Source organism: Propithecus coquereli, unplaced genomic scaffold (assembly GCF_000956105.1).
Source record: "Propithecus coquereli isolate 6110/MARCELLA unplaced genomic scaffold, Pcoq_1.0 Scaffold1, whole genome shotgun sequence".
In the NCBI taxonomy this organism is placed as follows: domain Eukaryota; kingdom Metazoa; phylum Chordata; class Mammalia; order Primates; family Indriidae; genus Propithecus; species Propithecus coquereli.
The window spans coordinates 2417050-2444924 of record NW_012133857.1 but is presented as its reverse complement, the minus strand read 5'-3'; the positions used below and the strand labels follow the sequence as shown (position 1 = coordinate 2444924).

At 45.1% G+C, this 27875-nt stretch overlaps 1 protein-coding gene across 1 annotated transcript in view; it reads right to left on the bottom strand.

Moving 5' to 3' along the window:
- Window positions 1-10212: 10212 nt before the first annotated feature.
- ACVR2B (activin A receptor, type IIB) overlaps window positions 10213-27875 on the bottom strand; it is a 29273-nt gene continuing 11610 nt past the window's right edge. The window contains exons 2-11 of the mRNA XM_012648832.1: window positions 16052-16259; window positions 15591-15700; window positions 15268-15419; window positions 15037-15180; window positions 14309-14452; window positions 13799-13947; window positions 12094-12208; window positions 11217-11355; window positions 10994-11124; window positions 10213-10451 (exon numbers count right to left, since the gene is read on the bottom strand). Coding sequence (XP_012504286.1) covers window positions 10257-10451; window positions 10994-11124; window positions 11217-11355; window positions 12094-12208; window positions 13799-13947; window positions 14309-14452; window positions 15037-15180; window positions 15268-15419; window positions 15591-15700; window positions 16052-16259 — 1487 coding nt within the window. The 3' untranslated portion in view covers window positions 10213-10256. The remainder of the gene's footprint in view (window positions 10452-10993; window positions 11125-11216; window positions 11356-12093; window positions 12209-13798; window positions 13948-14308; window positions 14453-15036; window positions 15181-15267; window positions 15420-15590; window positions 15701-16051; window positions 16260-27875) is intronic.

Genomic DNA, 27875 nt, shown 5'->3' with positions numbered 1-27875 from the left:
ATAAAATTTTTATTATTATTTTATTTTCATATACAAAAAGATAAAACTTGAAATATTTCTAGATTTTTCCTCCTATTCTGTTGGGGTGTGGCTGCTTCTTCACACAGGGGGAAAAACTACATTCACATCGGTTTATTTGAGGACCCAGTGCAGAGTTCAAGCAGCAAAACCCCAATTTAGCAATCTAATTTCAAACCTGACACTCATTTCTAAAATTACCACAGTAAAAAGGAACAAAGATCCACTGCAAATGAATGAACTATGATACAATGTTCTTTCCAAAATGTTTTCATTTTGCAACTGTAATTACACAGATGTCTGCTTTAGGCCATTTTAGATGTGTGTGTGTGTATGTGTGTGTGTGTGTGTGTGTGTGTGTAATATATACATATATACACACACACACATATATATATAAATCAGCACACTTTTCAAATCCAGACAGGGTAACAGCAACAAGCTTAACTCTGTATATATATATTTTTTAAAACATGATACTTTAGTATAACTTTTGTTAATTCAGTAGTACAAGCTATTTCGGTTCTACAAAATTTTTATTTTATAGCTACAAGGGTGAAAAGTGACCTACTACATTTACATCTCACATATCCTGGTATACAAACAGTACTTACTGAATTTGAGCCAAAAACTAGAAGTCTTTAGTTTTAGCACTTGAAAGAGCTTCCTTGCTTCTACAGCCTTAAATCATATACTAGTCACATTTCCAGAGTTTTCAATTACTCATAGTTTTAAACCGTGAGAAACAGGTGAATCCAAACTTTTAATTACAATTTGTATATACAAGTTAGATAACACAGCTCAATAAGTCTTAGCTATCCATCCTAAGCCCAAAACACACATTCTCCACTAAGTTAGACAAGTCTTAGGGTTTTCCTTCTTTTCCTTACAAATAATGTACAAATTAGAAGTAGCTGGTAAAACTGATACATAAGATGGCAAATGAAAGGTGACATTTTCTGTTGGTTCCAAAACTGTTCCTGCAAATTTTGTACTCTGCTGTGTTCTTTAACTGTATGTCTATTACATGCAGAAAGCTCTTTTCACAAGAATTGACATCAAACTCGATGTTAAGTTAAATTTACAGTACTGTATAAAGTTTTTCAGATTCAAGGACAAATGTGGAAAAATATTAATAGGTGAAAAATTTGGCCTTTGATGCTATCATTAAGATCACGTCAAATTCACGAGCAGATTCTTTTGTACAGTTGAAAAATGGCGTTGTGTGGATTTGTGGCATGGAACTGAAATCTAAAAATATGTTTCTAATCTGTGGTAACTCTCTCCCCTCAATTCTCAAGTACCACTCAATTTTCTTTGCATTTCTACAGAATTCTAGAAAAAAATGAGAAACAAAAGCCGCTGGCATTTTAACAATTCCTTCCCTCACTGGCAATCTTAACATTTTCAGATCAGGTCTTCTGAAGAATCTCTAATGATCACTTGCTCCCAGACGGCCTTTCACAATGCATGGACACTTTTCAAATTAAAACTCAGATGTTGCCTAATCTTTCCTACTCTCATCTCTTATCACTGTTGGTAAAATTTGGATGATTGCATTTTTCCCTAATGGAGAAATTATTTGGCTAAACACACACTTATCTTGTGGCAGTGCTCTGAGAAAACCCCACTCGGGCGAAAGCACTTGCAGGGACTGAAGTCAACAGTCCGCTGAACAGGGCAGAAACCAGAGGGCTGAGTCGGGACCCCTGCTGGGAACACACTGAACTTGGTGTCCCATGGTCAGCAGGACAGCAGGAGGGTCCGGGCAGGCAGCCCATGCTCATGTGCCTGAGTTACCACTTTTAATCTTGGTCTGCCATCTGTGCTCCAGAGACAAAAATTCAGATGTGGTGACTGCTGGTTAATTAAACTTTTTGAACTGGTAAAAAAGACTCTTTAAAAAATATATATATATTTATTTAAAATACATCAAAATGACAAACAGCCATATCCCGCAAGGCCTAATTTCACAGCAACATATGCTACAGACATCTTCCCAAAATGCACTGTGGGGGATGGTGGGGTTTTTATCCTGCCATTTAAAGGAATGTTCTACATTTGAGCTTTAGTGACTGGAAATAAGTTACAAAGAGTTCATCTTTGGAACTAATTTGCGTGCAAGACCAGCCAATTAAATCACGTTGCCTATTCAGACACATGAGAATACTGAAAATGGCAGAATTCAAAGAGGAACACAGGAAGCACCATTCAGATGACACTCTAGACCCATCCCACCACAGTGCCATGACGAGCTTGCCAGAAGCTCCGTTTTCAGTCCTTGGGAAGAGTTTTGCTTTAAAACAAGTAAGTGCCCACACTCGGCAGGGTTCCTGCGTGTGTATGTTAAAAGTCTGCAGTATCAAGAGGACCCAGATGGTGACACTGTTCAACATGAGGTCTGAGGTAACTGGTTCTTAAAATACCTGGATCACAGAAGTGCATCCAGAAATTAGAGCTGGGAAAAAGGAAAAAGGTAGAGGGTTGGGAGCTAGAAAAGATAAGTAGAAAAGAGCTTACAGCAGTTGCTTTTTGGGGTAGGAAGGTGACAAAAACAAAGGCACAACAGAATTACATTCCAAGACCCATGGCTGGAGAACTCAGAAATGTTCTTTTATAGGGAACAGAGAAAGGAGTGATGGGGTTGGTTCCTGGAGTGCTACTAGGTCTGCTGGAACTAAATTTATTCCAAGTATAAAAGGAGTAAGGTGTAAAACTATACTCTGAACAAGATGAATAAAGAGCACAGCTGGTTTAAAATGACACATTAGGGATTCTCTTGACAACATTATCCAATCCAGTGCACCTCTGTCTCTGGAGGCAGCAGCCTGAAGCCAGCAGGCAAGTCTGGGAGACAGGACTTTAGCTGGGCCTCAGAACTGGCCAGTACGAATACCAGGAATAGCTTAATTATTCACTTCTCCTACATCCCCACCGAAAGTCCCACCCAAATAACCATCCACTCTCTGTCGGAAAATAAACAGGCTAAAATGAAGACTGCTTTCTGTATTATGGCAGTGATGCTAAACTCTGTAAGAGAAGCAGGAATACCTCTGGAGATATCTGAAAGATGCCCTCCTGTTACTGGAGTTCTGAGCTTCTTCAGTGCACTCCTGGCTGACTCGACAGATGAAAGCAGTGAGCCAACCCAACCACTCTGGTCTCCGAAACAGTCCTGACCAGAGAGGACAAAATGTGCCTGGCAGCTGACCATTTCATTCGATCACTATGTCCACATGCCACCCTCTCCCCATTTCTAAACAATTACTCAACTGGATAATTCTGTCCCCAAAACTGGATAATTTGGTCCTAGATAATTCAGTTTGGTGGATTATTCAAACCACCAAATCCCCAAAGTTTTTATAGTCTGAATCTTATTTGCATCCCATCCCACCCCAATCTGCACCCCTATACAATTTCTGTTCCCCCAAACAGCCTCACACAGCCTATACATCCTATAGTAGTAGCTAACAAACTAATTTTTTACCTCAGAACCCTTTGTTCAACAGAAATTTCAGGAGGAAGAACAAATGTAAAACACACTGCAGGCACCTCTCTCCTCTCCCAGCACCTCTCCTCCTGACCCACAAAGAGCAAAGCTGAAGCATCACTGTCCTATATGGCCACAAGTGGAGTTTTGGCCAAAGACCCATGAGTTGACAGCAGTCTGCCAGTGTATCACAAAAATCCATACGAGTGCTAAGTAAAAGTTCCACACCACTCATGCTCCAGTGTACATTTATCTTGAAAGGTAAAGCTCGCTAGCTCTGATTTCAGAATCAATCAAACTCACTAACTTTATAAAAATAATCTGTGGTATAAAACAATCTCTGTACCATGTAGAAGAAATCTGTCAAGTGATATAACTAAATATATATGTAGAGCTATAGATTTTTTAAAGTAAAGTTTCAAGTGTCCTGTTATCTATTATACAACCTACCCTTTTATTTACAATGCTAACAACATTCCAATGCAAACATGATTCGGAGAGTATGGGAATGGGCCCATAGCCAACAACAGCAGAAGTTCCAGGACTCAAGACAGAACTCACCCATTAGCAAAAAAATCCATCCTCACCTGCCTGAAAAACTAACTCACGGGTAATATTTGTCATAACTGTGAGCTCAAAAACATAAACTCTGCAAGTAAATGTTAACATTTTTCTCCAGATGTCCAAAATAGCCCACACAGTTGTATAATCTATTCAGTATACACATACAGTCAGGGGTGTATTACTTTAGTGTCCTGTGGTTGATTTACAGTAGTTCTCAGAACTGCCTAGGTCCCACACAATCCAAAGACACTGCAATGTGGGGCCCATCACCACAAACTGGCATTTAGAGAATATGCATTTTAATTCTTGAGGAAAAACCACTTCTGTTTATCTCTATGAGCTGCCATAGGAGCAAATATAATATCACTGGTTTTGGCACTACAGGGTTACATGAAGTACAACAAGCAAAATGTCTCGCTTCATTCATACCTGGAAGATACTGTCAGGAAAATGTAAAAACTCAGTGAAAATCTAAATAATGGTAAATTCTTCAAATTCAAATTCTTATCCAAATCAAAGTTTACAATGGACCCCAAATGAGCATAAAACAGCAACATTCAAAATATCCCACTAGAGGCCGGGTGCAGTGGCTCACGCCTGTAATCCTAGCACTCTGGGAGGCCGAGGCGGGCGGATTGTTGGAGCTCAGGAGTTCGAGACAAGCCTGAGCAAGAGCGAGACCCCGTCTCTACCAAAAATAGAAAGAAATTAATTGGACAACTAAAAATATATAGAAAAAAAAAATTAGCCAGGCATGGTGGCGCATGCCTGTAGTCCCAGCTACTCGGGAGGCTGAGGCAGTAGGATTGCATGAGCCCAGGAGTCTGAGGTTGCTGTGAGCTAGGCTGACGCCATGGCACTCACTCTAGCCAGGGCAACAAAGCGAGACTCTGTCTCAGAAAAAAAAAAAAAAAAATCCCACTAGATAATTCAGACTTTTATTTGTTGATGGGCCTTTAGAACCCACTATTTAAAAAAAGTTCTTGAGTCAACTGATTTGCAAGGGAGTGTTTTAAACTTCAATTTCCTTTTCCTACAAAATTAAATCATTATATCAAAAAGGTTTTCCAAGCCTTCTAAAGGTTTGGGATACATTCATAGGTAGATTGCTGGTTACAAATCAACTACCCGGAATCTCACAACTACGTGTATAACCCTGAATTCATTAAACATTTACAAATCTAGACTGAGAAGATACACAGTTCATCACTGAATTACTGGGCCTGTTTATCTAAAACGTTACTGTCAATTGAGACTTAAACCATCATTACTAGGTTGAACACATGAGCTGCTGAATATTTTATTAGTTTTAGCTTTCGCAAACAGCCAGTGACCAAAAAGAATTCATGTTACCCAAGTGACAAGAAGAAAAAGCCACTCTGCCCTCTTCCCTTTCTAGCTGCTCCCCCAGGATGGGAAGTAGATGAACAGATTCACTGCGCTTCTTAAAAAGATGTGGTCTGATTCTCCTGAAATCTGAACCAGACCTGGCCATCTCTCCAAAGGTGTGCCATCAAAAGCCCAACAGGCTGAAATAACTGAGACTGAAGACCAAATTGGGTTAACTCCTAGAAACTGTTTTCTAATTTAGATACTTTTCTAGTGAGCCAAGCTATTGAGAATAATGACTGGCTGTTCAACTTCTAGTACCAATTCTAAAAACTTACATACTTATGCTTACTGTATTATTTCAAAAAATCAGCAAATCCTTGTATTAGTAATAGGTACTGGGAACTTTATACTGCATACTGAAAAAGGCAAAATTCTATTTGCAAGAAGGGCCATCAAGTCCTGCCACCCTCATGGCTCAGAGTGCAGGGACCATATGACAGGCTTTTGGAGCCACACACAGCAATGGAGGATATTCAATACACAGTTGGGCTCACCACCACACACAGCAATGGAGGATATTCAATACACAGTTGGGCTCACCACCACACACAGCAATGGAGGATATCCAACACATAGTTGGGCTCACCACCACACACAGCACATGGAGGACATTCAATACACAATTGGGCTTGCCACCAAGGAAAAGCCCCACACATAGCCCAGGTACCCATGGAAGAGTAGGACAGAGGGAACAAGAATGTGGCCAACTGGAGAGGCAACAGAGCAGAACTGCAGGATCAAGTGCTTTGCTTTTTAAAGCATCAAGCCACGTCAAGAGAGTTGGCCTGGCCCCTTGGTGCAATGGCCTAGAGATGAGAAAACCTTGCCTTTGCTGAGAATATGTGAGAAAGAGGCTGTAGCCTCCTGAAGATGCTCAAGGCTGGACAAAGTCCTTCTTGTTCTACACAAACACCCCCACGTCCAGACAGGATGAATGTAGAGTCAAAATCAGCTGGTATATGTGGTTAAGCCCTCCCCAGGCAGGACTGATCCCCCTGGGTCCCTATCCAGAGCCGACAGGACATGAAGGTCGTGTTGGACAACAAAGACTGATGATGCTCACCATTTTCCCTCACAGCCAGTGTCACTTTCTCCCAAGAATAGCCCATCTGTAGCCCCTGCCCTTGAGTAACTCATTCAAAGAAGGACTCCTGCTAGAGAACAATGGTCCCAGGAGAAAACCCAGCTCATGCCAGGCCAGGATGTGCTGGACTCTTACGTCCACAGCCTTCCCTGATGCCCCATCATTGAGAGCTCTCTGCGGGACACTGTCACATAATGGCCTCTGGCGTCACTTGCTTCCTCCTTCTCCTGTTCATTCCTGGATTTCTCTAGCTAGGGATGACATCCCACAGTTATCATGGATGTTTTCAAACATTCTTCCCCAAGGCCCATCCCTACGGCCAGGAATCTGCTTGGATGACAGCCCACCAGGAAGGAAGCAGAAAGGATCCTTGGCTATTTCTCTCCCTCGACTTGACCGCCGCCCACCCTGGATGGGACAGCCCCTCCCATGGGTAGGAAAAATGATGCCAGGCCAGTATTCAACAGTTTGGGGTCCAAAAAAAAAGGTAGCAATTATCTGAGCTCTCCAGAAGAGGATGTCGCATGAAGTTCCTGTGGAGAAGAGCATAGGCAGAGGTTCCATGAGCCAATAAATGCAAACCAGGGCTCTAAGTGGCTCGCTCCTCAAAGAGCACATGACAGCAAACGAATACTTTATCTGGGGCAAAAGGCCCACCCAGCCTCCCAGAAACATGCCCCAAAAGTAAATCACCAACCACCTCCTAGCCATCAGCAACCAGTGTTCTACTGATGGGTGCATTTTACACCATAGCATGAAGGGAAAGGAAGCCTGGAGCCTGAAGAACTGGCACACACCCCCACCCCTGCCCCAACTCTCCCTTCCTGGCCACAGCAAACAGGTACCATCTCCTGATACTTCGTTCTGACGGCAAGACCCCATAGGGATGTTACAGCAGCTGGGTGCAGAGTTGGCCAAGAGGGAGGCCACCCAGAGAAAAGACACACAGGCCTACCCTGTCTGTATTGTGTTTTGACTGAAAGTCCCACACCAGAGCCACAGCTCAACCCTCCCTGGGCCTGGCCAAAGCTTTTCTCAAGAATCAAGCCAGCACACAAAAGAAAAACTACCCAGAAAGGCTGGGGTTAAGTGTTCAGCACTAGATAGGACCAGTGATCTGATTATTCCTGCAGTAAATTTGCTACATTTGTTAGTGGTTTGTTTCTTCTGAGGGTGAAAAGTAGAGATGCCTGCACTGCCTGAGGAGAAAGCTAAAGAAATTAGATATGGCACTTTTCAATAAATATTTTAAAGCTTCTTAAAAAAATGAATGGAAAAGGAAAGCAACTGCTGTAAGGCCTGTTTTGCTGTTAAAAATTATTCCAAGGGAAGAAAAATACCACAGCACAAAATCAGATAAAGAAAGAAAGAAAAAAAGACAATATAGCTTACCAAAACAAAAATACCTATCCTCGTAACCACTTGGCCAGCCCACATTTTGACCCATGAAGCAAAAACTGAGCTCTGAGAGGGAAGCAAACTTATCCTCCCACAGCATCCTGTGCCCAAACACCCAGAGAAAAGGACTGCCCAAACAGTAGGCCCCAGACGCTGTCCACAGCATGCTGAGGGGGGAACAGATGCCCGAGGCATAGGCAGTGCCCTCTTACATGACAGACTCCAAGACTGGCCAGGGCGAGACCCCGTCACTCCCCGACAACCTGCTCCAGCAGACTGCCCCGAGCCACCGTCGGATTCACAAAGGCACCACGGATCGCTTCCAACACTGCTGCTCATTTGCTGAAGAAATTAAATCTCAAAGTAAAATTCCTTGAGTGGGTCTAAGGGCCACAGTTTCACCAAGTTGAAGTGGGGTTACTTGTCATTCTGAACACCGACCCGTCAAATTATGGGAAATATCTGAAACTCCAAAATACCCAAGAGGAGGCTGCCCTCTTCAGTTCTCCCCCAAGTCAACCTCTCCCCATCACCCACCAACTTGCCTACCCTCAAGATTAAGAGATGTACTGTTTTAAAATAAAATTATCTAAAGGAACTAGAAGGAAATGCCTTCACAAACAAGAGTGATGAATGCCCAGACTCGGCCCAAACAGCCAACCTACAGTTGATGACAATTATTTACAAGGGGGTGTTATCAAACAAAAATAGTAGCACACTCCCTAGAAGATGCAAACTTTTTTTCTTTTTCTCTATTTCTTTTAAACTTCCTTGTCATAAAAGCCAACTTACATTAAAATATAGTTACTACAAGACAACACAACTAACAAAATATATAATAAAACTTATACAAGTAGAAAATTCTGAGGTATTTCTGGTTTGAGGTGATCTGTGGTCATGAAGTTTTAATTCTTTTACTTTTCAAAATTTAAACCTTGGAAGCCACATAGCAAAGCATGTGTATGTGTGGACATGTGTATTTTGTTTGAAAAAAAAATTTAGCATGTTTTATAAGTTAAAAAAATTCAAATGTTGAAACAGCAGCATTAGGAACATTCACTGACTAGAGCAAGGTTATGGCATAATAGAAAAACAGTTTTTTAGAATATGCACCACTTTAAGGGGTCTGGAGAAAGCCGTGTCCACGAGCCACAGAAAGGGGTTAGTAATGTCACCACAAGGGGCAGAGCCAGAGCTGCAGGACTCTCAAGGTTCCCAGCAAGGCAGGCCTTGGTGGGCCCTACCAGGAAATCCTCTTGTCCCATCTGTGCAGGGCACTCCCTGTGGGCATTTCCCTGAACTTCTCCAACAGGAGACAGTATTTCAACTTTCCCTCCATTAAAAACATTTACAGCATCGTGTCTTACGAAGAATGCCTTCACTAAACTGTGATGATTTCTACCCTAGCCTACTGTTAAAATTAGGGCAAAAAATACATTTCATCCTATGCCCAAGCCCAAGTCCGTGGAATGAAACGGGTCAGGCCAGAAGGTGGGTCAGGGCTGCCCCTGCTCTCAGACTTTCTCCAAACCCCATGCTCGCCGTTAATGCTCGGCCTCCACAAGGTCCTTCCCCTCGATTCCTGGTTACCTGAGAAGTAGCCTCCATAACAAAGGATGTTGCTCCGGATGTGCCCGAGTCCAGTGTAGCTCTGTTCCAAACCCTACCCCCAGCACCGTCCTCTCTTTCCAACTCCAGTCCAAACCATCCTCATCCTCCTATCAGTTTTTTCTCGGTCAGGACAACACCCGTTAGATCCGTGAAAGACGCATCTGCTGTTTCTTAAGCTCACTAAAATAAAAGAAAATGGGGGAGGGGGGATGAGGGCAGAGGGGAGAGGAAACTCCTCTTTTGAGGAAGGTATGTTCTTATGTAACAGTCTTCAAAGGTTCCTCTAGGTAGAGTTTGCAGCATTAGGTTTCCTAAGACAGGAGATGGGTTTCTTTGTGTCACAGATTCTGAGACGACAAACAAAGAGAAGTGGGAAAAATGAATCCCAAAGGACAGGAGGTGGCTGAGGCTCTTCAGCACGGCGCTGGTTCCGCAATCACAGCTCAGCACCTCAACGCCTGCTGACGTGTCCGCTGTTTGCGATACAGTAGAGCAATATGCTGGTAAAAACTGATCCAATCCAAAAAATAATATTAATAATAATAATTATAATAATAATAATAATAAAAAGTCAAGGTAAAATAGCAGCTGCATTTTATGTGTTTGTTGGTTTTATGGGATTTCCAAAACAAAACCCAACTTTTTTTTTCCTTTTTTCTTCAGATCCACTGAGTCTGGAGAGACACTCATGTCCTGGGCTTAGATGCTTGACTCTTTAGGGGGCAGGTCCACATTGGTGACAGAGGTCACCAGGGAGACAAGACAGTCCGAGGTAGTGCCGTTGACCGACCTCCGGATCAGGGACACCCGCTCCTCCACACAGCCCGCCGACAGGCGAGCCTCAGCATCATGGTCCCAGCACTCCTCGATGGTCACACAGAGCTGGGCCAGGCCCTGAGCAGTGTTGGGGAGAGGGGAAAGACACCTTTGTTAGGGACCCTCAGTGAGGACAAGCTTGGGGGACAGAAAACTTGATGATATTCCAAGGATCAGGCAGAGCCCACCAGCCCCAGCCACAGGGGCAGTTCCACTAGCAGGGCCCTGGCGAAAAACTTCAGAAATCAGGATGCCTTCCTTCCTAGCAGTCACCATCGTGAGCCTACTGACCTCCCTCCACAGCCCCGGGAAAGGTTCAGTGAACCTCAACATACATGGGGCAGGGGGGAACCCAGGCTCTTCCTAGGGCAGACACAGCTGCTTGCCTTAGAGCAGTAATAGTCAAACACAATCTCATGCAGAGCCCAAATCATACAAGGGCACAAAATGTAGTGGTTCCTCTCTTACTCCCCACAGCCCCTGGGACACCTCTGTATAGTCCAGGGGAACGTGGCAGACTTTCTCTTTGTCCCATTCCCCCTCGATCTCAGGTTCCTGCCACATGTGGAGGATTCCCTTCTCCACTCTCCTGCAGAGTCACCTGCACCCAGGCCCCTCACCGGGTGCTTCAGCCAGTGATCCTTAATGGTGGGCCTCATCTTCTTGTGCACAACCACCTCTTGCAGCTCCTCCAGAGAAGGGTGCTGACCAATCTCTTCCTCAAAAGGCAGCATGTACTCATCCACAGGTCCTAGGGGTGAGAGAGAGCCTGGCATGATCATCTCCAGGTCTCGCTGCTCCCTAACCCCCACCTAGGATGCCCAGGGCTGCCATCCCCCTCACCATCTGCAGCCTTGCAGCGAGACACGAGCTCCCAAAGCACCAGCCCCATGGCATACATATCAATGCGCAGGAAGGCATCTCTCTGGAAGTTGATGGCTCCCTCGAGCACCTCAGGGGCCATGTACCGTCTCGTGCCCACCTATGTGAGAGAGGAAGGCAGGTTTACAGTGACTGACCATGCACAAATACACACACAGGTGGGACATGGAAGCTATAGCCTGTGCACAACAGATGGGGGCAATTCAGAGCAGGATACCAATGATGGTGTGCCTTGACTGATCACGTTCATGACAGAGTTATGAGAGGTCACACCGTGAATTACACTTTGATGATAATTATAAAACATCACACACTCGAAATAACAGTAATCTAAAATGGAACTGTTACCAAATTACTATAGTAATACCACAAGGCGCTACACAGATGAAGTTTGTTTTACTGAGATTCAGACCAAAGACAAAGGGAGAAGGAGAACATTTAAAAATATTAACAGTGATTATTTTAGGATGATTTGCTAATTTTCAGTCACTTTTTGTAAGTTCTTGGTTTGGAATCTTACTACATTTCTATTTTATCTTGTTTAATAATTACTAATACAACTGAAAGAGAAAAAGAGGAAGACTGAGACTACAAGGACGAGAGGCCAAAACTCCAATGGGGGATCTCTACGTTTTTAAGCTGACTGACCTGGGAAAGCTACTCTGCCCTCCAAGCCTTGGTTTCCCCAGTGGTAAAACAACAGCATTGTTCTCTGAGTTCTCGGACAGCTCTGAACTCACCCAGTGACCCTCACCACCTCACCAGCTGAGTACCAGAAGGGCAGAGAGTCCACCCTGGGCTAGCCCCTCTCTTCTCCACCCTCCATGAGGCTTGTTACCTGCCCATGGGTGTCCCCTGGAGGTTTCCCTGGCTCAAACCGAACGGCCAGGCCAAAGTCAGCCAGCACAGCCGTGAGGTCGCTCTTCAGCAATACATTCTTGCTTTTGAAGTCCCTATGGAAACAAGTGGGCCAAGATGAAGCTGAGTATCATGGTCCAACCTAACCTGCTCCTGAACATTATGATCCAACTACCACCCTTGTTCCCAAGATACTAGAGTCTGCCCTACAACCTGCAGACCAGGCCATCCCCCTCTATCTAGGGTTCAGGCTCTGCACCAGACTGCAGAGGTGAAGCTGCAAAGGCAGGTAGCTTCAGCAGCCCACAACGGGTGTGGCAACCCCTTACTACACCTCAAATCAAAGGCTTCCACCAGGGTTGGCAAAGCAACGCCTACCCCAATGGCTGAGCAGACCCTGTCCCAGTCCCCACAGTATCAAAGCCGGCCCATACATTCTCAGAGGTGTTGAGGACAGGAACACCGGTATAGGATGTGAGGTTTTTCTGGGAAGAATTTACAATATTTGGAATGTGAATGAGAACAGGAATTTAGTGTTAGCTTGTCTAGGATCCCTCACAGGCCCCTGAGGGGCTCGAGCTCACCATGAAGGCAGGGAAGAACAGGGTGCTGATGTACACACTCAGCTCCAACTCTTGCTAAGAAAGCTATTCTTGGTCCTCAATTTCCCCAGTACCTGTCTCAGCCTTGTTGTGAGGATTCAACTGAGTGAGTAATAAGCGTTTATGCTTAGGGCCATACCTGGCACACACTTACTAGGTGCTGCTATTAAGTTGAACCATATGGAAGAGTCAACATTCAACCTTTTGGCCTACAAAATGGCAATTTCATATAGTTAATCTTCTGTGTCATTACTGTTATTACTATTAGGGGCCTTTCAGCTTTGAACCCTGGAATTTGAGGTTCATTCCCCTCCCACATAGTCACAGAACCAGACTAAACTAGCTATGAGACCTTGTCTAAGTTACTCAACTTCTCTGTACTAGTGTTCCTCCATCTGTAAAACAGGGCTGTGAAAAACAGTACCTATCTCACAGGGCAGTAATTGATGTTAAATGAATTGGTATTTCTCAAGTGTTTAGAGCAATGCCTCCCACTAAGCAAGCACAATAGTGGTAACTTTATGCCATGTCTTATAAAATGTGGTTCAAGGACCCCAGAAGGTCCCTGACACTGTTTCAAAGGGATCTGCAAGGTCAAAATTACTTTCATAATAATCCATTATTTGCCTTTTTGCTCATTCTTTCCCGAGTATAGAGGAGTTTTCCAGAGGCTAAATGACATGTAATATAATCACTCTGTCAGCTAACAGGATGTGTATGTGTGTTTTAATATAGCAAATATCAACAGACATAACCCACATATACAAAAGTTGTTTCAAGAGTAAAAGGAGTCCTAACCAAAAAGTTTGAGAACTGCTGAGCCATCTCTCCAACTAAATTAATGGAGTTGGCACTTCATGTGACCATTAGAGGGCATCAGAAAACCAGCTGGGGTGGCCATGCCATTCCCAGGACACAGGTGAAAAGCCAGGGTTTGTGCCCAGAGGCCTCTTACACACTGCAGAAGGACTAAGCATGTTCGGTGTTTGGGAAGTTGAGACATCCGCAGACTCTGCTCTCACCCATCAACCCTCTCTGCAGCTTCAGGCCAAGTGCAGGGAAGGCACCTGCTAACCCAGTTACCTGTGGGCAATAGACGGCTTGTGGCCCTCGCCACGGCACCAGGGCACATCCTCATGCAGGTATGAGAGGCCTCGTGACATCGTCTCTGCCACATGACACAGTTCGTTCCACGTGATGATGTTCCCCTTGAGGTAATCTGTGAGGGAGCCCTAAAAGAAGGTAGCACAGAACTTGGGCACAGGCTCTGGGTACAGCATAGGACCCAGCCCTCAGCCCCAAGGAGGGATGTCTCAGTGGGCTAGTGGCTCCTCTCCTGGGAGACTATAATCAATAGATGAAGCCAGGAAGGGGTATAGGGTCAGAGGGTGGTAACCATGGAGTCACTACTCTTATCATAAGAATTTATCCCAGAGTTAGAGGTTCTTATCGTAAGAGCACCTATATCCATACCTATGGCAGGGGTCACCTCATTGAGGATACCACCACGGGGCAGGGGTCCCCTTATTATGGAAGGCCACCAAGGACACCATTCCCCTCCTCCTGGAGTCCATTCTGAAGACTCTGGCTCACCTTGTCATGGAAGGCTGTGATAAGCCATAGCTCCACTTCAAGGTTGGAGCCTCGCTTCTCAGCAGCGATGAACTGTAGCAGGTTCTCATGCTTCATGCCAGGTGTGCTGAAGATCTCCCGTTCACTCTGCCATGACTGCTTGTCCTGAGGTGGAGCAGCAGCTCAGCCCTGCTGCAGCTACACTGCTCTACAGCAGAATGGCCACCCTCACCTCATTCCCCACCCCAGCCTCAGCATCTGTAAGGGGCCCTGGAGAAGACTGGGACTGAGCCAGGCCCTGGGGCATTAGGCAACAGTGATCCCTGAGATCACTTAAGGCCAGCACCTTAATTTACAAATAGGGCCAATGATGTCCAGAGATGGGGAGTGCGTGGCCCAGTATCACCCAACAAATAAGAGGTAGAGCTAGGCCCGGCTTTGCTAAGTGTCCTGGGCAATTGCTTGGGGTGGCCTGGTGTCCAGGGCCTCTGAGCAGAATTTGATACCTAATGTCGAACACAAAACCCTGGAAACCAGAGTTAATCAGGTTCTACAGAGCCCTACCCTAGCACAATGATAAAATTTCACTGCTGAATGAAATCCACAGCCAAGTGCAACATGAGTAGCCACTCCCAAAGAGGCTTACTTCTCTCTCACCACCTTGTGGGCTTGGATTGCCCTAGGGCAGGAGAGGCTCTAGCTCAAAGCCAGAGTGGGGTGTGGATGACCTGGAGCCCTCAAACACTCACCTGGAGTGGGAAGATCTTGACAGCCACAAAGTCGTTCATGAGCTGGGCTTTCCAGACACAGCCAAAGCGGCCCCGAGCCTTGATCTCCAGCAGCTGCAGTGGCTTCAGGCCCACCGGAGGGGAGGGGGGTGGAGGCCCGGGGTCCTGGGAGAGAACGCGGGCTTATTAATAAGGTCTGCCTTGGCCTCCCCACTTTTACCCTTACCCTGCCCCGAGGCAACACTGTCTCACCTCATGGATGTCCACATGGCCATATGGGGGTTTGCGATGCCGGTACATCCAGAAGGCCAGCAGGACGATGAGAGAGAGGCCCCCAATGGGCAGCAGCGAGTAGGCCAGCACCGTGAGCAGGGTGGGGGCTGTCGGGGGTGGCTCGTACGTGACTGGGGGACACACGGAGCCCTGTGTCACACAGCCTGCCCACTCCCATACCACCAGAGCCAGAAGAGAGGGCCCCACAGCCACTCCCCACCCAACACAGGAGCCAAGAGCTCTAGGCTAAGGAGAGACCCAGTCTGCCAGGTCATGGCCCCTCTTCCCGCAGGCTCCCTCACCTTCTGGGCTCCCAGCCTCCGGCAAGTGGGTGAAGCGCTCGTTGCAGAAGTTGCCTTCACAGCAGCAGAAGTACACCTGGGGGTTCTCCTCGGTGGCCACACACTCTTGCCTGGAGGTACAAAGTTTTCCACATACCCCTCGCCTAGGGGATACCCAGCCAAACCCTTCCCAACAGACGGAGCACCTCACAGGCAACATCCAGGGACGAAGTGAACCTACCTCCCCTGAAGTATGACCCAAAGCCGAAGAGGGACAGCCAGGAGTCAACACTCACTGAGACCCCTCCCCAAGGCTTAGGCAGGGCAAACAGAATTACAGAAGGGCTTGGGGCCCAGGCACCACCTCAAGAGCCCCTTTCTTGCTATTTCGCTCCCATTCAAACATCCTGAGACCCACAAGGCCCAGTGGGCAACGTGAGCACAGGTGGGCCCAAGAGCAGGTGGGGTGAGCTGCAGGGTACCTGTCGTAGCAGTTGAAGTCGTCCAGCCAGCAGCCCTTCTTGACGAGCTCGATGGTGCCAGAGCTGTTGCGCCAGGAGGCGTAGCAGTGTAGTCGCTTGTCCTGCTCACCCTCACAGCGCTCCAGGCCGCTCTGGTTGGTACGCTCCAGCTCCCAGTTGGCATTGTAGTAGATGCACTCCCGGGTCTCAGCCTCCCCGCGCCCGGAACCTGTACCCCCAAGAGAGAGAACCACTGAGCATGCTCCTGGCGCCATCACCCCAAACTCCTGCTCCCAGTCCTGGGTGTCAAGCCATCCTCAGGGAGGGAGGCTGGGTGGTGAGCGAGGGTCACCAATCCCTCTGCACTCGATGTGGGACCCAGGCCACCTATCCAACACCTCTTACCTTACTGTGTGCCAGCCAGCATCAGCCCCCATCTCACTTTTCCTACTGCAGCTGCCCCTAGGCCCAAGCAAGAGAGAAGAGGCAGGAAACCTAATGCCACAGAAGGATGGATGAACAGCCAGCCAGACTGATGGCCAGTTGTACAAAAAGGAGCACCAATAATGCCTGAGCCCCCTGCCTGAGGCAACGTCCCTAAGGCAGCAGAACTTAATGAGGGGCTCTCAAAATCCCAGTGAACATCAGAATCACTATACATGTGGTGGGGGGGTGGTGCAGCCAACAGTATTTATTAAAAATATGTATTTCCAGGCCTGGTCCAGACCTATTCAATGGGAAAAGGAGCAGAATCTGTGTTTTTAATCACTTCTGTCTGTCTTGGGTGGTTGTGATACAGACCTCAGGGACCACCTGGAAGAACTACAAAGGGGGGTGGCTTCCTGCTGCTCCTTCCTCTGCCCACCCCCTGCTCACCACAGCCCCCCAGGGTCAACAGCAGGTAGGCCTTCCACAACTCCATGCCCAGACTCCAGTGTCCCTTCCACACCCAACAACACACCTGGTGCCCGGCGAGGATGGAGAACAGGGTAAGGAATCAGGCCTGCACGTACAGGCTAAGGCTCCCAGAGTCTCCAAGGGGAACGTGTGCCTCGGGAGGGCTAGCTGGTGGCTCAGCTGCAATTATATATCCTCCTCCCGACTGGGCTCCTTACAACCCTGGGCACTCCCCATCTACTCCTGAACCCCTTTTACCCCCTGCAGTAGTGCCATCCAGGTGGACAAACACTTCAGCCTCCAACTGCCCACTCCTTTTCCTCCAAACATGGCCTCAAACCTTCGCCAAATCCATCTTTCTCACCATCCCCTAAAAAACAACCCCCAGTCCCAGCCCCAAATCTGCCCCCACTGTCCCCATGAACCCCACAGCCCTGTGATCAGAAAGAGTATGGAGATGCCAAAGGAGGTTTTGTCTGGGAGAGCCCTGCATCACCCCTTTACAGGACGCCCACAATGGAGGGAGGCGGTGGCGTTGCCAGAACCCCACAAGAAGAAATCAGCACCAAGCTTCCACCCATGATCTCCGTGCTTCTCGAGCCCACTGTGGGCCAGTGACCTGGCACCACCCCTGGCTGGTCTCCCCCTATAACTATTCCCATCCCAGGCAGGAGGGAGGGGTCAGAGTCAACCCCATAGAAGCACAGCTAGCCAGCCAGCCCACCAGCAGCCTGAAAGGCTGGCTAAAGCTGCAAGGAGAAGGAACCTTGTCCAGACCATGGGGGAGGGCAAAATGCCTAAATTCGAGCACAGCCCAAGGACTTCCTCAGCCTCCTCTCCACCCCCATCAGTGGCCTTCATGAGCAAAGAGCCTGATTTCCCAGAGTACACCTCAGGGAGAAGGACACTGACTGGCTGTCAGGCGGGAGATGTCCTCACCACAGGAGTGGCCATTCTTCGCTCAGACTCCACCCCTTCTGCACCTCCCTGCAGTATTGGAAGCTTCTTCCAGGGGGGTCTGACTGGAGCAAGCAGCAAATCTCAAGGCTCCAGATAGGACCCAGGTCAGGATGTCACCTGACCCTCATCTGACCAGATCCTCCTACAGGCAACCCTGCAAAACTGCAGCCTTGAACCCTCCAGATTTAAAACCCTACTCTGACATTTTGCAGCTGTGTGACTCTGGGCACATGACCTAACTACTCAGTGAAAGGAAATCATAACAGTATCTACCTTCTAGAGTAGTTGTTAAAGTGCATTAAATGAGTTGATACACTTTAAGAGTGGTTAGAACAATGCCTGGCACATTAGCTATTATACTAGAGCCACACCCCTCCCTGCTGTCTAGATAATCCCTCACAACACAAGCCCCCTGTAGGGCCCCAGCCCATCAGGTCACACCAGGCCTGCAAGAGATTTGTACTCAGAGCCCTGTGTGACATTCCATGCCCTTCCCACACCACACCCAGGCTCTGCTGCCAGCTGGAGACCCAGGGGCCTCTCCCCTCCCCCTCTCCTCCCTGGCTCTCACACACTCAGCTATTTATAGCTTCTGGCAATATTCCAACCACAAGGCCCTACCCAAATACCCAGGGAGCCAGGGCACCATGCACAGGAGGCTCCCCCTGACCCACAACCCACTCGCCCAAGCTGGCAGGAGAGGAAGCCAAGCTTCCAGGATGGGGGCGCTTGCTGCCTCTTAACTCTGAGGAGAATATGCACCCCAGACACCAGAACAAGGGGCTTGCTGTGTACCTGAGCCACAGCCAACTCAACCGCTGGCCTCCAAAGGAACCAGGTATACAACTGGAAGTGTACCAAGAGGCAGTCCCTATGCTCTAAGGGGCACACCCTGTCAGAGAGGAGCCGCCAGTGATCCTCAAACCTTACATCCAGGCAGTGCAAAGAAAATCCCATTCCCAGATATATACTACACGCACGCACGCACACACACACACACACACACACACACACACACACACACGCAATGTGCTGACTCCACTCTGAACCAACAATCCAGGTAGCAGGACCTACACAGATCAGTTTCAATGCTCAAGGACAAGCACTGGGAAGTTCTTTTCTCTTCTGAAGCACCTCAGTCCAGTGGGCCTTGGAAATACTCTACTATGTCCTGGGGAGACAAGGGGGCAATCCCACCAGGGTCCTGCCTGTGAGGGGCTCAAAGTGCAGGGAGAGGGAAGAGCGAGGAGAGATGGAGAAGAGGGGATAGTTTAGAGTTGGAGTGGCCATGCCTTCCTTCCCCTGGGGTTCCCTGAGCTCTGGGCTTGCAGTGCCCCCAGTCTAGCCAACATCTCCTAGAGGAACTATGGACCCCAGCAGTCAGCAGGGCCACGGCATTCAAGGTTCATGGAGGCCCCTTGGCAGTCGCTCCCTACAGGAAACAGGTGCCCAGTCCTACCTACATGGGCAATGCAGAGTGGTGAGAAAGGGTGCAACTCGCCACTGTATCTCCCTCGGGTCTGCTACTGCCAGCACACCGAAGCACACCCTCCCAGACCTCCATGCCCAAGAGGAAGCCAAGTAAGGACGACCCAGGTGAGTCAGTGTTCTCCCCCCAGTGTCCAGCCTCCAGGTCTGCCCAAAGAGCAAAGAAGCTCTCCCCACAGACAGCACCCCTCAAAAGCCAGCCCTGAGTTTGCTCAGTATCTGCTGCCCTACTAAGTCCCTCCAGAAGAGCCAAAGAGGGCCAAGAGACCTGAAGGTTAGCATCCAGTGGTATATCCAAGTTCATGATTCCACACCCCCCCCCCCAAGCTCCAGACAGCAGCATCTCCACCACACCTCCAGGACCAGATTAAGGACAGCCAGGGTGTGGGCACTGAGGCAACCTGAAGAGAGGGAGGGTGATAAAGGGGGAAGGCTGGAGCTAAGACAGAAAGACACAGACATTGACACACATACACTTGTGCACAAATACTGCAGAGTGGCACATACAATGGGGAGAAAAGAATCCATAATGTACATACGTTTTGTCTACGAATTTCTTTTTTTTTTTTTTTTGAGACAGTCTCGCTCTGTCACCCTGGCTAGAGTGCAGTGGCATCATTACAGCTCACCGCAACCTCAAACTCCTGGGCTCAAGTGATCCTCCTGCCTCGGCCTCCCGCCACGCCTGGCTAAGTTTTCTATTTTTAGTAGAGACGGGGTCTCACTCTTGTTCAAGCTAGTTTCAAACTCCTGAGCTCAAGCCATCCTCCCGCCTCGGCCTCCCAGAGTGTAGGATTATAGGTGTGAGCCACCAAGCCTGGGCTGAATTTCTTTTACACAAGAGAATAACTCAAGTATTCGTTTCTAGAAGCCAAAGAAAATCTCTTGTAGATTTTGCTTTTTCTTCCTCATCTATGTATCTGTAAGCCATCCAGACTGACACACATTTAACACTTACACAGTTCATACTACATCCCAGGCACCATACAAAGCACTTTACAAATAACTTATTTAATCCTCATGACAACCCTGTAGAGGTCTTCATTTTATAAAAGCTGAGGCACAAAGAAAGAGGTTAAGTAACTTACCCAAGTCATTTATTAAGTGTCAAAACCAGGTTTCAAACCCAAGCAGCCGGTCTCTAGAGTGCATGTTTTCTGTATATACTGCTGCCTCTCCCACAGCTCTGAACTGCACTTATTTTCAGTGCTGTGTAACCATTTTCAGTCCATTATATAACCTTACCTTAAGTATCCACTCTCCTGTTGGACTCTTTGAGGTTATTTGTGTTTGTTGATCTAAGCAATGGCATCATGAATCCTTTTTTACATATTTTCTTGTGCTCATGTGTGAGCATTTCTCCAGGGTATGCACCCACAGCCTGGATATGCCGGGTGAGAGGGTGTGAGCATCTTCAACTCGCTAAATACTGTCAAACTGTTCTCCAAAGTGGATGTACGAATTTATGTTTCCATTCCAACAGACTACAGCCCCCACTGAGCCACACCCTCACCCACCCTGACTTCTGCTCACCTGGCGAGTTTGAAATGGCATATGGTTTTGACCTGCATGTCCATGATTACTTGTGTAACTGACCATCTCTCTGTGATTATTAACTTCTCCTTCTGAGAACCGCCTGCCATATCCCTTCCCATCTTTCTATTGGGTTGCTTTTCCTTTGAGTTGCTGAAATTCTTATATATTCTTGGTAACAAAACTTTTCTTACTATACAGTAACCCTCTTCATTTGTAATGCTCTTTACCAAAAAGTCTATTTTATCTGGTGCTGACACAGCTATATGACATTTCTTGTGGTTCCTATTTATCTTTTTCAACTTTAAAAAAAAATTATCTTTCCATCTCATTTTCCACCCAATTCAAGCTAACACTGTCTTTGATCTAGAGATAAATCCCATTATATTTATGATTACTGAGTATGTTTAAATTTGTTTTCTCTCTACTGCTACCTCTGTTTGGATTATCTTTTTAAATTTCATATTTTAGCTACTTCTGGTCTGGAAGTTATACATTTCATAGGACCACTGTCCTTACTGAAAAACATCCTCCTTCAGTGAAGATCTTTTGGTAAAGGAGCCTTTGCTTACTTTTCTGAAAATGTTATTTTGCCTTTCCTCCTGAATGACAATTTAGATGAACATAAAATTTTAGACTGAGTTATTTTCTCTCAACATTTTGAAAATATTATTCCACTATTTTCTGGCTTCCACTATTGTTTCTGAAGAGTCTGCTATTAATTTAACTTTGTAGATACTCTGTCATTTCCCTCTGGCTGCTTTCTTAGATCTTCTCTTTGCAGTTTTACTACAAGGTATGTGTCAGGTATATATTTAAATTTATACTACTTGGGGTTCACTATGCTTTTAGAGTCTACTGATTTATGTCTTCTATCAATTCTGACAAATTATTGGTTATTATCAATTTGAATATCGTATCTCCCTATTCTATGATTCTGAAATTCCTGTTACAAGCATGTTAGATCTTCTCTTTCTGTCTAGTCTCTCAACCCTCAATTTTGTGTTTTCCAATTCTGTGTCCAAGGACCATTACAGATAACTCTTTGAAGTCTAACTTCCAATTCACTAATTCTCTCTTTAGCTGTGTCAAATCTGCTGTTTAGCTCTTCTACTTAATTTATAAATTTAATTATTCTATTTTTTCATTTTTAATAGTTGTTTTTAAAAAACCTTCCTGGTCAATTTTGATACTTCTCTTCTTTGTCATACTTCCAAATCCATCTTATAATTCCATAATTTAACTTCCTAAAAGTCTGTTTCTGACATTATTTCTAATGACTTTACTCAGGCTGTTTCCTCGTGAGTTTTGGAATTTTGGATATTGAGTTTATGTTCAGTGGAGCCTTTTCTGTGGGAATATTGTGAGGACCAATTTGAGGGGGCAACCTTTCAAAGATAAGTTACAGTTTTTGCTTCTGCCAGACTCCCCAGGATACTACCAATTTGTCATTACTTTAATACCTCAAATTAGAGTTTCTCAAACAGCATGGTATAAACTTCAATTCCAAGCTCATATGAGTAGAGGCCTATGGTTTTAAATTCTCAGGGGAAACTACTCTCACCCCTATCCCCCACCAACTTAGTCCCAGACAATTTCATTACGTAGTCTCTTTGTCAGCAAAAGGATGTTTCTTCTACTGCAAGTTTTCACTGAAGGTATAACCCCACGGAAGTCTTATCATGTGAGGGCCTCATCTCAGTTCTGTATCTTGTCTCCTATCCCTCACACTGCTACTAAATCTACATCTCTAAATTAGGGAGCTAGGCAAAGTCCCCAGGGAATCAGCAGTTTTAGCTAGTGAAGTCATACAGCTCTAGTTTCCAACCCCTTCTTGCTTTTCCCTTACTTCTTCTACATGCACACGTATACACATTTTAAAAGAATGTTTATTATTCTTTTCCCAGCATTTTTATGTGTTCTATATGAGGATTTTCAGCTATTCACCATAAATGCCAGAAATGGAAGTCCAGGGGCACTTTTCAAGGTGACAGGGGGAGCTTTATCTGCCTTCAGAAGCCGCACCTAGGAACAAGGAACTGAGCCAAGTCACCTCAAGTCACTTTCACCTTGGACTTTGTAAACAAGTTCCTGGCACCATCCTCCTTCAGAACAAGGTATGGCCCAGGGCCATTCTCTGGAACAACATGCTTTTCTCCAGGCTCCATCATTCCTGAAGAACACCAGAGACAGAGAGAGAACCTCCAGGTAAAGACCAAGGATTATACAAACATTTCCTTTTGCTCTCTCCTGTAAACCCACTAAAACCACAGTAAAGAAAAGTTTCTTAAGACATAAACCTGTAAGAACAAAAAGAACAGGAAAGATCTACAGAAATGAAATTTCAAAGCTGGAAAGCAGATACATAAGCGGTAACTGACCACAGAGATTCCTAAGTTGACTATGGAAAAAGCAGAAAAGCAATATGATTTCCAACAGAGAACCCTTCAAAACTCAGGAATTTGTGTTACCAGATGTCTCTGGAAGAATGGGGTAAAGATGAGTTCAAAGACAGAAGGGTTGGTTGGTAAGGCGTAGTCAAGGACCTTCAGATCCCATCACCACTTATCATGGCTGGAGGATGCCCCTCTTCAACCCAACGGAGACTACAAGTTTTATTGTCTAAAGAAGATAAAATAGAGAGCCTCTGGACAGAGAGAAGCAGGCAAATTTGAGAGCACAGGTATCACACTGAAACAGAAGGAATACAGAACAAGGCACCAAATACAGAAACCCCCAGGTCTCATTTCCTTGTGACTTCCAGGATGCTGGCATCCAGGCCTACACCTTCCAGACAGAAAACAAAAAATGGTTCTCAGGGGAATCTGACTAATTCCAAAAATAGCCCAATCAGATTACCCTAAAGTTAGCCAGCTCCACCCATGGGCTCAGAGCTTTCGAATCAGTATTTAGTTCCATCCTTACATATGAACAGCTCTGGAAAAGCCACTTACTGAAAGAAAGTGATAAAAACAGGTAGAAAAAAACACGATTTAGAAAAATAGACACTATGCAGGGAGAAGAAAATTTTAAAAAAATTCTATTATTATTCTCAGAGACATAAAAGGAAATGCACCCATGAAAAAGGAATAAGACAACACTGTTAAAAGGCTGGAGGTCTCAGGAATGAATGAATGAAAAAAATATATATATACACACACATATATATATGACGGCAGAAATGAAAATCAACAGAAGGGTTAGAAGATAAAGGAATCTCACAAAAAAATAAAGGAAACATACAAAGACATGGAAAATAGGAGAGAAAAGAGAAAAGAAAAGGAATTTGGAGGCCCAGTCCAGAAAGTACAACACCCAAATAATAAAGAGCTCAAGAGAAGAAAATGGAGGCTGGGCGTGGTGGCTCACGCTTGTAATCTTAGCTCTCTGGAAGGCTGAGGTGGGAGGATCGCTTGAGCTCAGGAGTTCGAGACTAGCCTGAACAAGAGCAAGATCCCATCTCTATTAAAAATAGAAAAATTAGCTGGGCATCATGGTATGTGCCTGTAATCCCAGCTACTCCAGAGGCTGAGGCAAGAGGATCACATGAGCTAAGGAGTTTGAGGTTGCCGTGAGCTAGGTGATGCCAAGGCACTCTACTCTACCCACTCTACCCAGGTGACAGAGTGAGACTCTGTCTAAAAAAAAAAAAAAAGAAAGAAAAGAAAAAGAAAATGGAAGGAAAGAAAAAAAAAAAAAAAGAAAGAAAAGAAAAAGAAAATGGAAGGAAAGTAATCAATGACCAGCACTGTTGATAAAAACAGGATCCCACCACAAAGGCTCATCACTGTAAAATTTCACAACCTGGGGACAAGAAAGGATCCCACTACAAATATCTAGTAAGAGACACAGTACTAGTAAAGGATTAGGAATCAGAATGCCTTTGAAATTCCAGCAGCCAATACTTGGAAGTTAGAATACAATGGGATAGTGCTTTACAACTGGAGGGAAAAAGATTTCCTATTTACAAGTACACACCTACTTAACTGTTATCAATGACATGCAAGGCAGAAAAGCAAAAAAGCAAGATCACGAATAAGCACTTCCTATTCACCCTTTCTCTAAATGTACTAGAGGGTGTGCGCTACCAAAATGAGGGAGGAAACAAAGAGGAAAACACAGGATTCAACACAGGAGATAAGTGATGATCAGTATCTTCAGGATGATGAGCAAAGGGAACATAGGATAAAGGTCAGTCCAGGACGGTAGCCACAGTCCACACATAACTCTGTTCAAGCCTGAACTACACAGGCACAGAACAGACTCCAAGCAACCAAATAAGCCTCAAAGAATTAAATAAATATTTCAGTAGCTGCCCACCACACACAAGTTTATGAATTCAGTCAATATAATTACCTGCTAAAACAAATATAAATGATAATCCCCACCCCCTAAAAAAATCAGTGCTTTTGAGAAGATAAGAGAATCCAGAGTCTCCACAACTAACACTATTCAAATATAAACCAAAACTATATGAAATACAGGAAAATGTGTCCCATATTCAAGAGAAAATACAACCACTGGAGACTAACCCTAAGAAAACTGAACGTTGGAATTAGCAAAGAGTAACCATCAGAAGTATTCTTGTGGAAGTACAGGAAAGTACATTCTGGCCGGGTGTGGTGGCTCACACCTGTAATCCTAGCATTCTGGGAGGCCGAGGCAGGTGGATCGCTCAAGGTCAGGAGTTCAAGACCAGCTTGAGCAAAAGCAAGACCCCGTCTCTACTAAAATTAGAAAGAAATTAATTGGACAACTAAAAATATATACAAAAAATTAGCCGGGCATGCTGGCGCATGCCTGTAGTCCCAGCTACCCGGGAGGCTGAGGCAGGAGGATCGCTTGAGCCCAGGAGTTTGAGGTTGCTGTGAGCTAGCTAGGATGACGCCATGGCACTCTAGCCCAGGCAACACAGTGAGACTCTGTCTCAAAAAAAAAAAAACAGGAAAGTGTATTCTAATGAATACGTTAAGAGGTTATCTCAGCAGAGAAACAGAATCTATAAAAAAGGTCCAAATAGAAATTCTAAAACTAAAAACACCGTATCTAAAATTAAAAATTTACAAAGACAGGTAGAAAGTAAATAGATGGAAGTAATGTACTATGTGAACGTAAGCTTGAGTGGCTATAATATGAAATGTTTCAATACCGAGACACCAAAACGGGTAACTTATCCACTCAATGAAGCCCCATCAGTTCTATTTCCCAGTTTTGAAACAAATTCTCATATCTATGAAACATCACTTCGAACAGAACTGTAATGTTTTCATTTTTATTAGAAAGACTATCCATCTCCCAATTTCTGAGTTGGTTTCTCCTTTGTCTTAAATTAAGTATCCATATAGGCATGGATATATTTCTGGACTTTCTATTCTGTTCTACTCAGTTATCTTTGCACACCAGAAACTTATTATTTTAATTACCACAGCTTTCCAATGAGTCCTGAAATCCAGTAGGAGAACTTTTTTTCTTTTCCTTAAAGATTGCCTTGGCTGTTCTTGGTCATCTGCATTTCCAAATTGCTTTATTCTGAGGATTAACTAAAGATTAAACATTAAAGGCTTTTTCTGCATCAACTGAGACAATTACATAGTTTGTCTTCCTTTACTCTGTTAACATCGTGAACTAGATTGATTTTCAATTGCTATTATCAGCTATGCATTCCTGGAATAAAAACACTTGGTCATGATGTATTAATAGTTGTATTATACATATTACTGAATTCTAGGTATGAATATTTTACTAAGGATTTTTATATCATGTGTTCACTAGGGATATTAGTTCTATATATCTCACCTGCCCCATGTTCCCTTATCTCTCTTTTATTGCTTTCTTCTCAACTGAAGAATTCTCTATTATTCCATTTGTCCCTTTTTTAGCTTGAAAGTTATAATCTTTCCAACATTTAGTGGTTACCCTAAAGATTATAGCATGCCTTCTTATCAAAATGTAACATTAACTGACAGTTCCACTCTCTTCCTGGACAATATAAGAACCTTTAGAACAATTTAGCTTAATTTGCACTCCACTCCCACATACAGCATTGTTGCCATGCATTTTGTTTTTGTGTGTATTTCAAACTCCATATTCTTCTCATACCAAAAAAAAAGCCTGAACATGAATCATTTTCACTGCTCTTCATTTCTCTCTACATCTCTAACCTTCTATCTGGATTATTTTCCTTCTGCCTGAAGAATACCTCCTTTACATGACACCTTTTTAAGTTTTGTTTTATTTTTAATTGACACGATTGTACACGTTTATGGGGTACAATGTAATGCTGATACATGTGTACACTGTGTAATAATCAAATCAGGGTAATTAGCAAATCCATCACTCAAATATTTATCATTTCTCTGTGGTGAGAGCAAAGTCGTCTCTTCTAGCTATTTTGAAATACACATTATTGTTAACTACAGTCACCCTACTGTGCAACAGAACACCAGAATTTATTCCTCTTATCTAACTGTAACTTTCTACCCTCTGACCAACCTCTCCCCATCTGAGCTTCCTCGCTAGCCACCGGCCTCTGATAACCACTATTCTTACTCCCTGCTTCTATGAGATCAATCTTTTTAGGTCCCACATATGAGTGAGATCATATCTTTCTGTGTCTGGCTTATTTCCCTTAACATAATGACGTCTTCATTCTTGAAAGATAGTTTCGCTTGATACAGAATGTTAGGTTAGGAACTGGGAACGGTGGCACATACCTGCAATCCGACCTACTTGGGAAGCTGAGGTGAGAGGATCGCTTGAGCCCAGGAGTTCATGACCAGCCCGGGCAACACAGTGAAATTCTGTCTCAAAAAATAATAAATAACAAATAATTTAAGAAAAGAATTTTGGGTTGACAACTATTTATTTCAGCACTTAAAGCTATCACTCATTCCACTGTCTTCTGGCTTCTACTGTTTGTTAAGAAGTTAGCTATCGGCCGGGCGCGGTGGCTCACGCCTGTAATCCT